This window comes from Erythrolamprus reginae, chromosome 2 (assembly GCF_031021105.1).
Source record: "Erythrolamprus reginae isolate rEryReg1 chromosome 2, rEryReg1.hap1, whole genome shotgun sequence".
NCBI classification, from domain to species: Eukaryota; Metazoa; Chordata; class Lepidosauria; order Squamata; family Dipsadidae; genus Erythrolamprus; species Erythrolamprus reginae.
The window spans coordinates 345,474,033-345,486,438 of record NC_091951.1 but is presented as its reverse complement, the minus strand read 5'-3'; the positions used below and the strand labels follow the sequence as shown (position 1 = coordinate 345,486,438).

The 12,406-nt window shown below is 42.0% G+C and overlaps 1 protein-coding gene across 1 annotated transcript in view; it reads right to left on the bottom strand.

Annotated features, from left to right (window-relative positions):
- Positions 1-7,292, bottom strand: part of LOC139159621 (lipoxygenase homology domain-containing protein 1-like) — a 46,214-nt gene extending 38,922 nt beyond the window's left edge. The window contains exon 1 of the mRNA XM_070736920.1: positions 6,899-7,292. Coding sequence (XP_070593021.1) covers positions 6,899-7,292 — 394 coding nt within the window. The remainder of the gene's footprint in view (positions 1-6,898) is intronic.
- Positions 7,293-12,406: the final 5,114 nt, after the last annotated feature.

Here is a 12,406-nt window from a genome sequence, read left to right as displayed (position 1 = left end):
GGAAAGAGGAAGAGAAAGAGGAAGGGAAGGAAAGGAAAGGAAAGGAATGGGAAAGGGAAAGAGGAAGAGAAAGAGGAAGGGAAGGGAAGGAAAAGAAAGGAAGGAAATGGGAAAGAGAAAGAGAAAGAGCAAGAGAAAGAGGAAGGGAAGGAAAGGAAAGGAAAGGAAGGAAATGGGAAAGAGAAAAGAGAAAGAGGAAAGAGGAAGGAGAAGGGAAGGAAAGGAAAGGAAGGAAATGGGAAAGAGGACGAGAAAGAGAAAGAGGAAGGGAGGGAAGGGAAAGAAAGGAAAGGAAGGAAATGGGAAAGAGAAAGAGAAAGAGGAAGAGAAAGGGAAGGGAAGGAAAGAAAGGAAATGAAGGAATGGGAAAGAGAAAGAGGAAGAGGAAGAGGAAGGGAAGGGAAGGAAAGGAAAGGAAGGGAAATGGGAAAGAGAAAGAGAAAGAGGAAGAGAGAAGGGAAGGAAGGAAAGGAAAGGAAGGAATGGGAAAGAGGAAGGAAGAGAAGAGGAAGGGAAGGGAAGGAAAGGAAAGGAAAGGAAGAAATCGGGAAAGAGGAAGAGAAGAGGAAGAGGAAGGGAAGGAAGAAAGGAAAGGAAGGAATGGAGAATGAGAGAAAGAGAAAGAGGAAGAGAAGGGAAGGGAAGAGAAGGAAAGGAAGGAATGGGAAAGAGAAAGAGGAAGAGAAAGAGAAAGGGGAAGGGAAGGGAAGGAAAGGAAGGAAATGGGAAAGAGAAAGAGAAGGAGAGAGAAGAGGAAGGGAAGGAAGGAAAAGAAAGGAAAGGAAGGAATGGGAAAGAGAAAGAGAAAGGGGAAGGGAAGGGAAGGAAAGTAAAGGAATGGGAAAGAGAAAAAAGAAAGAGGAAAAGGGAAGGGAAGGAAAGGAAAAGAAAGGAAAGGAAGGGAATGGGAAAGAGAAAGGGAAAGAGAAAGGGGAAGTGAAGGAAGGAAAGGGAAGATGGGAAAGAGAAAAAAGAAAGAGAAAAGGAAAGGGAAAGGAAAAGCTTCCAGAGTGCAAAAAATAGCACAATGGGCAGTCCAGGAAGTCCAGGCCAAAAATCAGCTACCTAGTGTGTGCATGAAATGCTGGAGCTCACATAGGACAAGCCTTGCATGCCCCCTGATATAGACTTGGGCGGGCTACCAATTTTAGCCCTACTGAGACGCCCCTGTGCTCAGCACAATTTTAGCCCCCAGCACGCGCCTAGTGCTCAGCACATGATTCATCTTCTGCGCATGCGCAGAAGCCAAATCACACGCTAAGACACGTGCATGAGCAAATTCCGGCAATTTCCTCAGAAATTGGAGACAAGAGGTTGCTCGCGACCAGCAAAATAAGGTAAGAGCCACACTGCTGTGCCAACCTCCAGCCCGCCGCCTCCAGCCACCGCCATGCCACCTCGCCACCATCCCCCAACCCCTGTGCCACCATGAACGATGGGAGCTGCCAGCTCCGATCCGCCTGCCGCGTTGCCAGCTGCCGCCATGCCACTGCTCCCCACCCCCTGACCCCACCACAAGCAGCCTGCCCACACCACCACGCCGTGGCTCTTACCTTCGATCTCCTGTTCGATGAGCCATGGTGCAGGGAGCAGGCAGGGCGGCCCCGAGCTCTCTGCTCTCCCACTTGTGCCGAGATATGTCTGCGGTGAGGGACAGCAGAGAGCAGGCCACCTGGCCGGAGCTCGGACAGGCAGCTCTTGCTTCTTGGTCCCAGTTGCCGCATGCGCAGAAGCAAAAAGCTGGTAATTTTTACCAGAATCCCGCCAGCTGCACGTACACGGCATTGCACGCCCAGCAGCAATAGAGCGTGCCTATGTGCTCCATTGCCGCTGCCGGAACGGCATTCCTGCCATTCCGAGTAGTAGCCCACCCCTGGATATAGCTCTGCATGCCACCTGTGGCACACGTGTTGTAGGTTTCCCAACACGGATATAGAGGATCACTGGATAGTAAGAGACTCAATCATTTGTTATCCTTGTCCTATTATCAATAAGGCCTTATAATATAAACAAATGATTATAACCCCATTGAGCAAATTTCCTACAGCAGTGATGGCCTTTTTTGGTAGGTGTGCCAAAAGGGGGGGAACACAGGGGGAGGGCATGTGCATGCTCCCATAATTCCATGCTCCCCCCGTGCATTTGTGCATGACACCCTCGCTCCCAACACACAATCGAATTTATTTACTTACTTACTTACTTACTTACTTACTTACTTACTTACTTACTTACTTACTTACTTACTTACTTACTTACTTATTTCATTTGTATGCCACCCCTCTCCGGAGACTCGGGGCAGCTAACAGCAATAATAAGACAGCATATAATAATAATCCAATACCAAAAACAATTAAAAACCCATTATAATAAAAAACCAAAACAGAATGTCCGTTTTTTCATTCTCCCCAGGCTTCAGGGCCAATCTAGGAGCCTGGGAGGCTGAAAACGGCTTTCCCCTACACCCTGGAGGCAGAAAATGGCCCGTTTGCCAACTTCCGGTTGAACCCAAACACTCTTTTTTTTTTTTTTTGCTCTCCACAAGTTCCAGAGCCTTTTTAGGAGCCCGGGGAGGGCAAAAACACCCTTCCCCACCCCTCCACAAGGTGAAAACCGGCTGTTTCCCAACTCCCAGTGGGCCCAGAAGGCCCGAAAATCAGCTGGATGGCATGCACATATGCGCCGGACCTGAGCTTGCGTGCCCACCAATATTGTGCATGCCCACTTGTGGCACATGTGCCATAGCTTCGCCAACATGGTCCTAGAGCCTTCATTGCCGCACGGATCCCAGCATCCGGTGAGGTCCCACAGTGTTGGTCTCCTCAGGGTCCGGTCAACCAAACAATGTCAGCTGGCGGGACCTAGGGGAAGAGCCTTCTCTGTGGCCCCAGCTCTCTGGAATCAGCTCCTCACGGAGATTCGTATCTGCCCCCACCTTCCTTGCCTTCCGAAAGAGTTTAAAAACTCATCTTTGTTGCCAGGCCTGGGGTCATTAGATCTTCCCCCTGACCAACGAGTGTTTTTTGCGTAATTTATTGGATGAATGTTAATGAATGTTTTAAAAGTGTTTTAGAAATTTTAAAGATTTTTAAAATTGTATTCATTGGATCTATTATGTCTTCTATATATGCTGTGAGCCGCCCCGAGTCCTCGGAGAGGGGCGGCATACAAATCCAATTAAACTTAAACTTTGGTAGAAATATTTACTAATGAAGCAAGTGGAATTTGGAATACTGTGTTCAGTTCTGGAGACCTCACCTACAAAAAGATACTGACAAAATTGAACAGGTCCAAAGAGGGCTACAAACGGGCTACAAGAATGGTGGAAGGTCTTAAGCATAAAACGTATCAGGAAAGACTTAATGAACTCAATCTGTATAGTCTGGAGGACAGAAGGAAAAGGGGGGACATGATCGAAACATTTAAATATGTTAAAGGGTTAAATAAGGTTCAGGAGGGAAGTGTTTTTAATAGGAAAGTGAACACAAGAACAAGGGGACACAATCTGAAGTTAGTTGGGGGAAAGATCAAAAGCAACGTGAGAAAATATTATTTCACTGAAAGAGTAGTAGATCCTTGGAACAAACTTCCAGCAGACGTGGTTGGTAAATCCACAGTAACTGAATGTAAACATGCCTGGGATAAACATATATCCATTGTAATATAAAATACAGGAAATAGTATAAGGGCAGACTAGATGGACCATGAGGTCTTTTTCTGCCGTCAGTCTTCTATGTTTCTATGTTTCTAAGTGGGGTCTAAAAGTCCAGAATTACTCTTTTCCTGGGTTTATTCCAAACATTCAGTAGATGACTTAATAATGCAAGGTAACTTGTAGATTGTTTATGTGCATCGCCCCCCCTTTGTGTACCTCTGCAACCTCTCCGCTCCTTTCCTGGAAGTAATATTATATGTTCATTTATTTATTCATGGCTAATTGAACCCATACCTTATTCAATTAACCTAAATTCCTGGTTTTACAGAGGACATTAAACCATAAACTAACCATATGGAGCGGTTCATAATTCAGTGTCTGTGTAATGCAAATACAGTCATTACACCGAATTAAAGAGCTTAACATCCAAAGGTGATAATAATTCTTTCAGCACTTAAGAACAACGTGTTATTAGCTTTAATGGAGTAGAGCAGAGGTGGGATTCAACAGGTTCTGATCAGTTCTGCAGAACCGGTAGTGGAAAGATTGAGTAGTTTATATCCATTGTAAAATAAAATACAGGAAATAGTATAAGGGCAGACTAGATGGACCATGAGGTCTTTTTCTGCCGTCAGTCTTCTATGTTCCTATGTTTCTAAGGGGCCACCAACATTTCGGACCTCAGGGGCCACTAAATTCAAAATTTTAGATCCCACGGACCACTATTATGATCTGTTCAGTTCTGTAGATCCCACCTACAAAAAGATATTGATAAAATTGAACGGGTCCAAAGACGGGCTACCAAAATGGGTGAACAGTGCGGTCAGGCAGTAGGGAAAGCAAGTAGAATGCTTGGCTGCATAGTTAGGGGTATAACAAGCAGGAAGGGGGAGATTGTGATCCCGCTGTATAGAGCGCTGGTGAGACCCCATTTGGAATACTGTGTTCAGTTCTGGAGACCTCACCTGCAAAAAGATATTGATAAAATTGAACAGGCCCAAAGACGGGCTACAAGAATGGTGGAAGGTCTTAAGCATGAAACGTATCAGGAAAGACTTCATGAACTCAATCTGTATAGTCTGGAAGACAGAAGGAAAAGGGGGGACATGATTGAAACATTTAAATATGTTAAAGGGTTAAATAAGGTTCAGGAGGGAAGTGTTTTTAATAGGAAAGTGAACCCAAGAACAAGGGGCCACAGTCCGAGGTTAGTTGGGGGAAAGAGCAAAAGCAACATGAGAAAATATTATTTGACTGAAAGAGTAGTAGATGCTTGGAACAAACTCCCAGCAGATGTGGTTGATAAATCCACAGTAACTGAATTTAAACATGCCTGGGATAAACATATATCCATTGTAAGATAAAATACAGGAAATAGTATAAGGGCAGACTAGATGGACCATGAGGTCTTTTTCTGCCGTCAATCTTCTATGTTTCTGTGCATGCGCTGAACCAAAGAAATCGATGAAAATCACCAAAATCTCACACGTGTGAGCATCCTCACAAGAGAGTTTGCTTCAGGGTGCATGCGCATAAGCCAAATCTTGAACCGGACATCCTCACACACCCGTGCCCACGCACACCACCAGTGGATAGCTCCTTGCAGGGTGTGGCTAGGTGGTCATGTGACTAGGTGGGCATGGCTAACTCACTGTCACTCACGTCAAGGGATAACACCCACCTCTACTCACCCCTCCCATCCCATCCGCTCCTCGGCTGCCTATTGGGGCTCCTTAGAGCCCCAATAGGAAGCAGTTGTTGGAGCTAAGCAGCAACCATGAGAACAAGTTGGCAAAAGAGTTGATTTAGTTCAAATTGGATCTGATCGAGAAGGAAGCTCAGCAGAAACACCTCACTGAGGACTATGATGATGGTGAGACCACACCTGGAGTACTGTGTACAGTTCTGGTCACCGCACCTCAAGAAGGATATAATAAAACTGGAAAAGGTGCAAAAAAGGGCAACAAGAATGATCAAGGAAATGGAGCACCTCCCTTATGAAACCAAGTTGCAACACCTTGGTCTCTTCAGCCTTGAAAGATGGTGTTTAAGGGGTGACTTAGAGTAGAGTAGAGTAGAGTAGAGCAGAGCAGAGTAGAATAGAATAGAATAGAATTCTTTATTGGCCAAGTGTGATTGGACACACAAGGAATTTGTCTTGGTGCATATGCTCTCAGTGTACATAAAAGATAAATTCATATTTTTTGATAAATAAACACAATAAATAAATAAATCAAGAATCATGAGGTACAACACTTAATGATAGTCTGGGTACATAAAAGATAAATTCATTAGGAATCCGTAAGGAGCTGGGCGGCTTATAAATTTGATAAATAAATAAAATAAATGAATAAACCAAGAATCATAAGGTACAACACTTAATGATAGTCTGAGTACAAATAAGCAATCCAATCATATATAAATTGTAAGGATAAAAGCAACAAAATTACAGTCATACAATCATTAGTGGGAGGAAATGGGTGATGAGAACGAAGAGAAGATTAATAGCAGTACAGGCTTAGTAAATAGTTGAAGGAATTATTTGTTTAGCAGAGCCATTTTAGAACCAAAGGGGATTAAACAGACGTCTTCCCTTAAGAGTCAGCTATGCACCAATTTAGTCTTCTGCTGTGCAAATGACATATTCATTAAACCATTCATCAATCTTTTCTTCACCATGGACCCGCAAGATTAAAACCCTAACTTTTTTATAAACTCAAGATTAAAACCATGACATTTTTTAAACTCCACATTTCAACCATAACATTTTTTAAACTCAAGATTAAAACCATAATATTTTTAAACTCAACATTTAAACCATAACATTTTTTAAACTCAAGATTAAAACTATAACATTTTTAAACTCAAAATTAAAGCCATAATATTTTTTAAACTCAACATTTAAACCATAACATTTTTTAAACTCAAGATTAAAACCATAATATTTTTAAAACTCATCATTAAAACCATAACATTTTTAAACTCAAAATTAAAGCCATAATATCTTTTAAACTCAACATTAAAACCAGAACATTTTTTAAACTCAAAATTAAAGCCATAATATTTTTTTAACTCAACATTAAAACCGTAACATTTTTTTAAAACTCAAGCTGTAAATCTATCCCTATCATGATGTCACAGCCCTCCAGAGGTCTGCAGACTACAGGTTGAAAACCACTGCATTTAAACATAAGAAGCAATACTAAAAAAAACCCCAAAACATTTAAATAAATTGATCCATTTCACCTTTTTTCTTGTTGTACTCCTCTTCAGTTTCATGGGAAGATTCTGAGCGATAATCAAGCAGCTCCTGTTTGTACATCTCTGCAAAGTTCTCGTCATTCTTTCTCTTCTTCTTCTTATCTTTACTCTTGGACTTCTTACCTTTCTTCTTCTTCTTCTTCTTTTTCTTCTTTCTCTTGTGGCCATAATCATCGTCGTCGTCATCTTCACTGCTGTTGCTGTATTCTTTCTTTCTTTTCTTCTTTTTCTTCTTTTTCTTCTTCTTCCTCTCCTCACTGCTGTCTTCTGATGAGTCTTCGCTTCTCGCCTCGTCCAAGTCCCTTTTTCTCATGTTCTTTCTTTCGCAGCCCTCATCTTCATCTTCCTCCAAGTCCTCTACCTCTGAAGATGAACTCATTCTGGTGGTCTGCTATTCATCTAATCTTCTTCTTCTCTCCCATGCCATTACTTGCTTCTGCGAGGTTCTTAAACTTGAACTTAAAAGTTAAAACTTTTAAATTTAAAAGTTTGTTTAGGAAACAAACTTCTGCAAGTTTCTTAAACTTAAAAGTTAAAACTCTTAAACTTAAAAGTTTGTTTAGGAAACAAACTTCTGCCAGTTTCTTAAACTTAAAAGTTAAAACTCTTAAACTTAAAAGTTTGTTTAGGAAACAAACTTCTGCAAGTTTCTTAAACTTAAAAGTTAAAACTCTTAAACTTAAAAGTTTGTTTAGGAAACAAACTTCTGCCAGTTTCTTAAATTTAAACTTAAAAGTTAAAGCTCTTAAAAGTTTCTTAAGCAAACTTTTAAGTTTGTTGTATTTGGCTTCTTGGTTTGATCCCCCTCTTCTAAATACCTTCCACTCCTCTACTGTTTCTCTAACTTTCTTGTGGCATCTAGCTCTTTCTTCTGCCTCTGCTTTATGTGACAATTTCCTTTCTCCCAAGCCCATAAATTGTTGGCTTCTTGAAGTGTCTGTCTTCTTCATTAACTTTACACCTTCCGTCTTCCAGTGGTTTGATCAGGATGCCTTTTTCGTTCACATCTTGTGTTTCCTCTTCGACTTGTGTTGCTTTTCAGTCCCCATTACTTATTCATGGGACTTCCTTGCTCTGTGTGAGTGTGCATGCAAGCACATGTTATAGATTATAGAGGGGGGGCTCAAGCTGTTCCCCAAAGCATCTGAAGGCTTTGTTCTAACTGTCAGGAAATTTCTCCTTAGTTCTAGGTTGTTCCTCTCCTTGTTTAGTTTCCACCCATTGCTTCTTGTCCTACCCTCAGGTGCTTTGGAGAATAGGTTTGGAGAATATATTATTTGGAACCGTGACAGCATATACCCTGTGGGTAGATGTTCCTTGGAAAAATACAGTGGTATCTCTAATAATTAATTTAATTTTAATTTATTAGATTTATATGCCGTCCCTCTCCGAAGACTCTACTTACATAATTAATTCATTCCATGACCAGGTTCTTAAGTAGAAAGGTTTGTAAGAAGAAGCAATTTTTCCCATAGGAATCAATGTAAAAGCAAATAATGTGTGCGATTGGGGAAACCACAGGGAAGGTGGAGGCCCTGTTTCCTCCCAGGAGATTCCTAGAGAGGCCCCACAGAGGCTTCTCCCCACCTTTTCCAGCCCTGTTTCCTCCCAGAAGATTCCTAGAGAGGCCCCACGGAGGCTTCTCCCTGCCTTTTCCAGCCCTGTTTCCTGCCAGGAGATTCCTAGGGAGGACCCACGGAGGCTTCTCCCTGCTTTTTCCGGCCCTGTTTCCTCCCAGGAGATTCCTAGGGAGGACCCACGGAGGCTTCTCCCTGCCTTTTCCGACCCTGTTTCCTCTCAGGAGATTCCTAGAGAGGCCCCACAGAGGCTTCTCCCTGCCTTTTCCGGCCCTGTTTCCTCCCAGGAGATTCCTAGAGAGGCCCCACGGAGGCTTCTCCCTGCCTTTTCCGGTTACAATTTCGGAGCCTCGGGTTTGTAAGTGGAAAATGGTTGTGGAGAAGAGGCAAAAACATCTTGAACACATGGTTCATAAGTAGAGGAGTTTGTAGGTAGAGGTACCACTGTATATGCTTTTGATTTTTAATATCCAAATCTGCTAATTCGTTATTCACTCAAGACTCGACAAGCCAATAAACCAATGAAAGACGGACAGGCCCAGTCAAGTTTTTACAGACTGCAGTGAGGGAATAGATCCTCAAAATCAAAGATCACATTTCTTTGCCAAAGACACGATCCCCACACCTGCCTTAATTAAATGTTATTGTTTATTATTTTAAATTGATTAAATTAAAGGCAATGCACTAAGGAACACCCCGGCATTCTTTCTTTGAATAACACATGAGGAAAGTAGCAGAATGAAAAACCGGTGATGCATGAAGAATGATTGGGAAAATACACGACGTTATTGGAATAAATATTTGTTAAAGCTTCAGGGAGGGGCAAATATTCACAATCCTATTTTGGTATGAAACAGTTTTCTTAAAGACTTTTAATCAGCGGTCAAATCTAACTTAAAAGTCTAATTAATAAATAAAATAAATAAACTTACCTTCCCTACCGGTTCAATACCGTGCACTTTTTCATCCTTTGAGCATGTGCAGATGGCTTTGCGCATGCCCATAGGTTGTGAAGGGCTGCCCGTTGCCAGTGCCACCGGTGTGCTCCTGAGACTGGCGTGGGTGCGCATGGGCAGCATGCATGCATGTGCACATTACTGTGAGATTCCACTTCTGCGCATGGGCCGGAAATGAAATATTGTATGAGGACGCACTCGAGAGTGAGATTTTGGCAATTTTCGCCAATATTTTTGCTTCTGCGCATGTGCAGAAGCAGAAAATCAGGGGAAATAGCCAAAATCTCATTTGCGCGAGCGCCCTCACACACGAGTTTGCTTCCGGCGCATGCACAGAAGCCAAATCTTGTGCAGGGGCACACTTGCATGCATCAGGGATGCTCAGCTTCATGCGCATCCCGATCTTTCCCACTGGGACTGCGCACCGGTCCATTCATGGAGCAGCCCACTACTGCGCATAGGGTTAATATTAATATTTCTCGGTAGGAAACCTTCAGCACATATTAAGCAGAGTTGTTGTGATGTAGGAAATATGGGTTAGCCAGACAATGACTCAGACTTAATATCAACATATATGCAACAATATTATTATTTACAAATATACAGAATCAACAATATAATACTACCAATAGTTTACAAACCGTGCACACAGCAAGAATACAGCTCACGGCAAATATATCTCTAACAAAGTAACTCCTCCCCAAAGGGAATGGTGTTGGCGCCCTCTTCTGGCCAATCAGCAATATTTCCTTAAAGGTACAGTCTTTGCATTTATACAAACTAATATAGTTAGCTACTGTATGTCAACACCCAAGTAGGTTACGTTCTATATGTTAACAGTAAAAAAAAGAAAATGGTGATGTCTAGGCAGGTGGGTGGAGCCTCGTTTTGTTGCCGCTACTGGTTCTCCAAACCACCAGCAGCTGCCACGACTGGTATGCCCAAACTGGGCCGAACTGGTCACATTTCACCCTTGCTTTCAAGGCAAAAGCTTTTACTTTAAAATGGATGTTGTCATTGGAATGTTATCGGAAGCAATAACAGGACAAGTGAGCTATGTGTGGGTGGTAGGGAAGATTTTGAACTGCTAACGAGAGCTTACAAAACATTTGTCAGGCCAATCCTAGAATACAGCTCACCTGTATGGAACCCACATTGCATATCTGACATCAACACAATTGAGAGAGTCCAGAAATATTTCACAAGGAGAGTCCTTCACTCCTCTTCTCACAACAAAATACCAACAAAATACTCTGCCAGACTTGAAATTCTTCAATTAGACAATTTACAACTCCGTCGTCTCCGTTCCGACTTAATTATAGTTCATAAAATCATATAACAAAATGTCCTACCTGTTAACGACTACTTCACCTTCAACCGCAACAACACACGAGCACGAAATCAATTTAAACTAAATGTCAACTGCTCCAAACTTGACTGCAAAAAATACGACTTCAGCAACAGAGTAATCAACGCCTAGAATGCACTACCTGATTCTGTGGTTTCTATTCCTAACCCCAAAACCTTTAACCTTAGACTATCTACAATCGACCTCTCCCCCTTTCTAAGAGGTCTGTAAGGGGCGTGCATAAGCGCACCACTGTGCCTACCATCCCTGTCCTATTGTCTTCTTTTGTTACTTTTTATCATTACTCATCTAATGTTTTATTTGTACAGATTACCACCCTTTAATTGTTTGACTGACTAACTAACTGACTGACTGACTAACTAAATAAACAAACAAACAAACAAACAAACAAACAAACAAACAAACAAATAAATAAATGACCTTTAAAGCCCTACATGGCATTGGGCCAGAATACATCTGGAACTGCCTTCTACCTCACGAATCCCAGCAGCCGATGAGGTCCCACAGAGTTGGCCTTCTCCGGGTCCCATCGACCAAACAATGTCATTTGGCGGGCCCCAGGGGAAGAGCCTTCTCTGTGGCGGCCCCAGCCCTCTGGAATCAACTCCCCCCAGAGATTAGAACGGCCCCCACCCTCCTTGTCTTTCGCAAATTACTCAAGACCCACCTTTGTCGCCAGGCATGGGGGAGTTAGGATATTCCTTCCCCTAGGCCATTACAAGTTATGTATGGTATGTTTGTGTGTATATTTGTTTTTTTATAATAAGGGTTTTTAGTTGTTTTATTAAATTGGATTGTTACATGTTGTTCTTTATCATTGTTGTTAGCCGCCCCGAGACTGCGGAGAGGGGCGGCATACAAATCCAATAAATAATAATAAATAATAATAAATGAATAAATACATTTTCAGTGCTCTTTGTTAAGTACCTAGGACTGTGATGATGAATCTATGACATACATTAGGGGGTTTTAAGTTAGTTTTTAGTATTGGATTTTTACTGTATATTGTTTATGACTGTTGTTAGCCGCCCCGAGTTTTCGGAGAGGGGCGGCATATAAATCCAATAAATGAATGAATAAATGAATGAATGTGTGCCACAGGTGGCATTCGGAGCCTTATGGGAGGGCACACAAGACTTTTCTATGTTTCAGATCCAGCACACATGTGCACTCTGGCCAGCTAATGTTCCGCCTTGGGAAAGGCCAGTAAGTAGCAATCCCCACCTGCTTTGAATGGTCACTAAACAAATATGTCGATAGTATGAATATATGGAGCAACACTGCAGCCTTCTTTAAATAAACCATCTAAGAGTTAGACTGGAATTAGTTGCTCATCTTCAGTGATAATATTTATCACACAATATGTTTATCATCCAAAACAGCATGTTGACCATAAACCAGTGGAGAAGGTTAGAACAGGGGAAATAAAAAGGGAGAAATATCTCTAAACTTGGTTACAACCTGCTTATTTTCAAGGCTCAGATTGCCCCCTTCTGGAGAAAAAAATATTCCAGTTTTGTTTTTGTTTTAATTCACAATATCCATCGTTCTAGTTGGAAGTGGCATTAAAAATGGTTCTCAATGTTTGCTA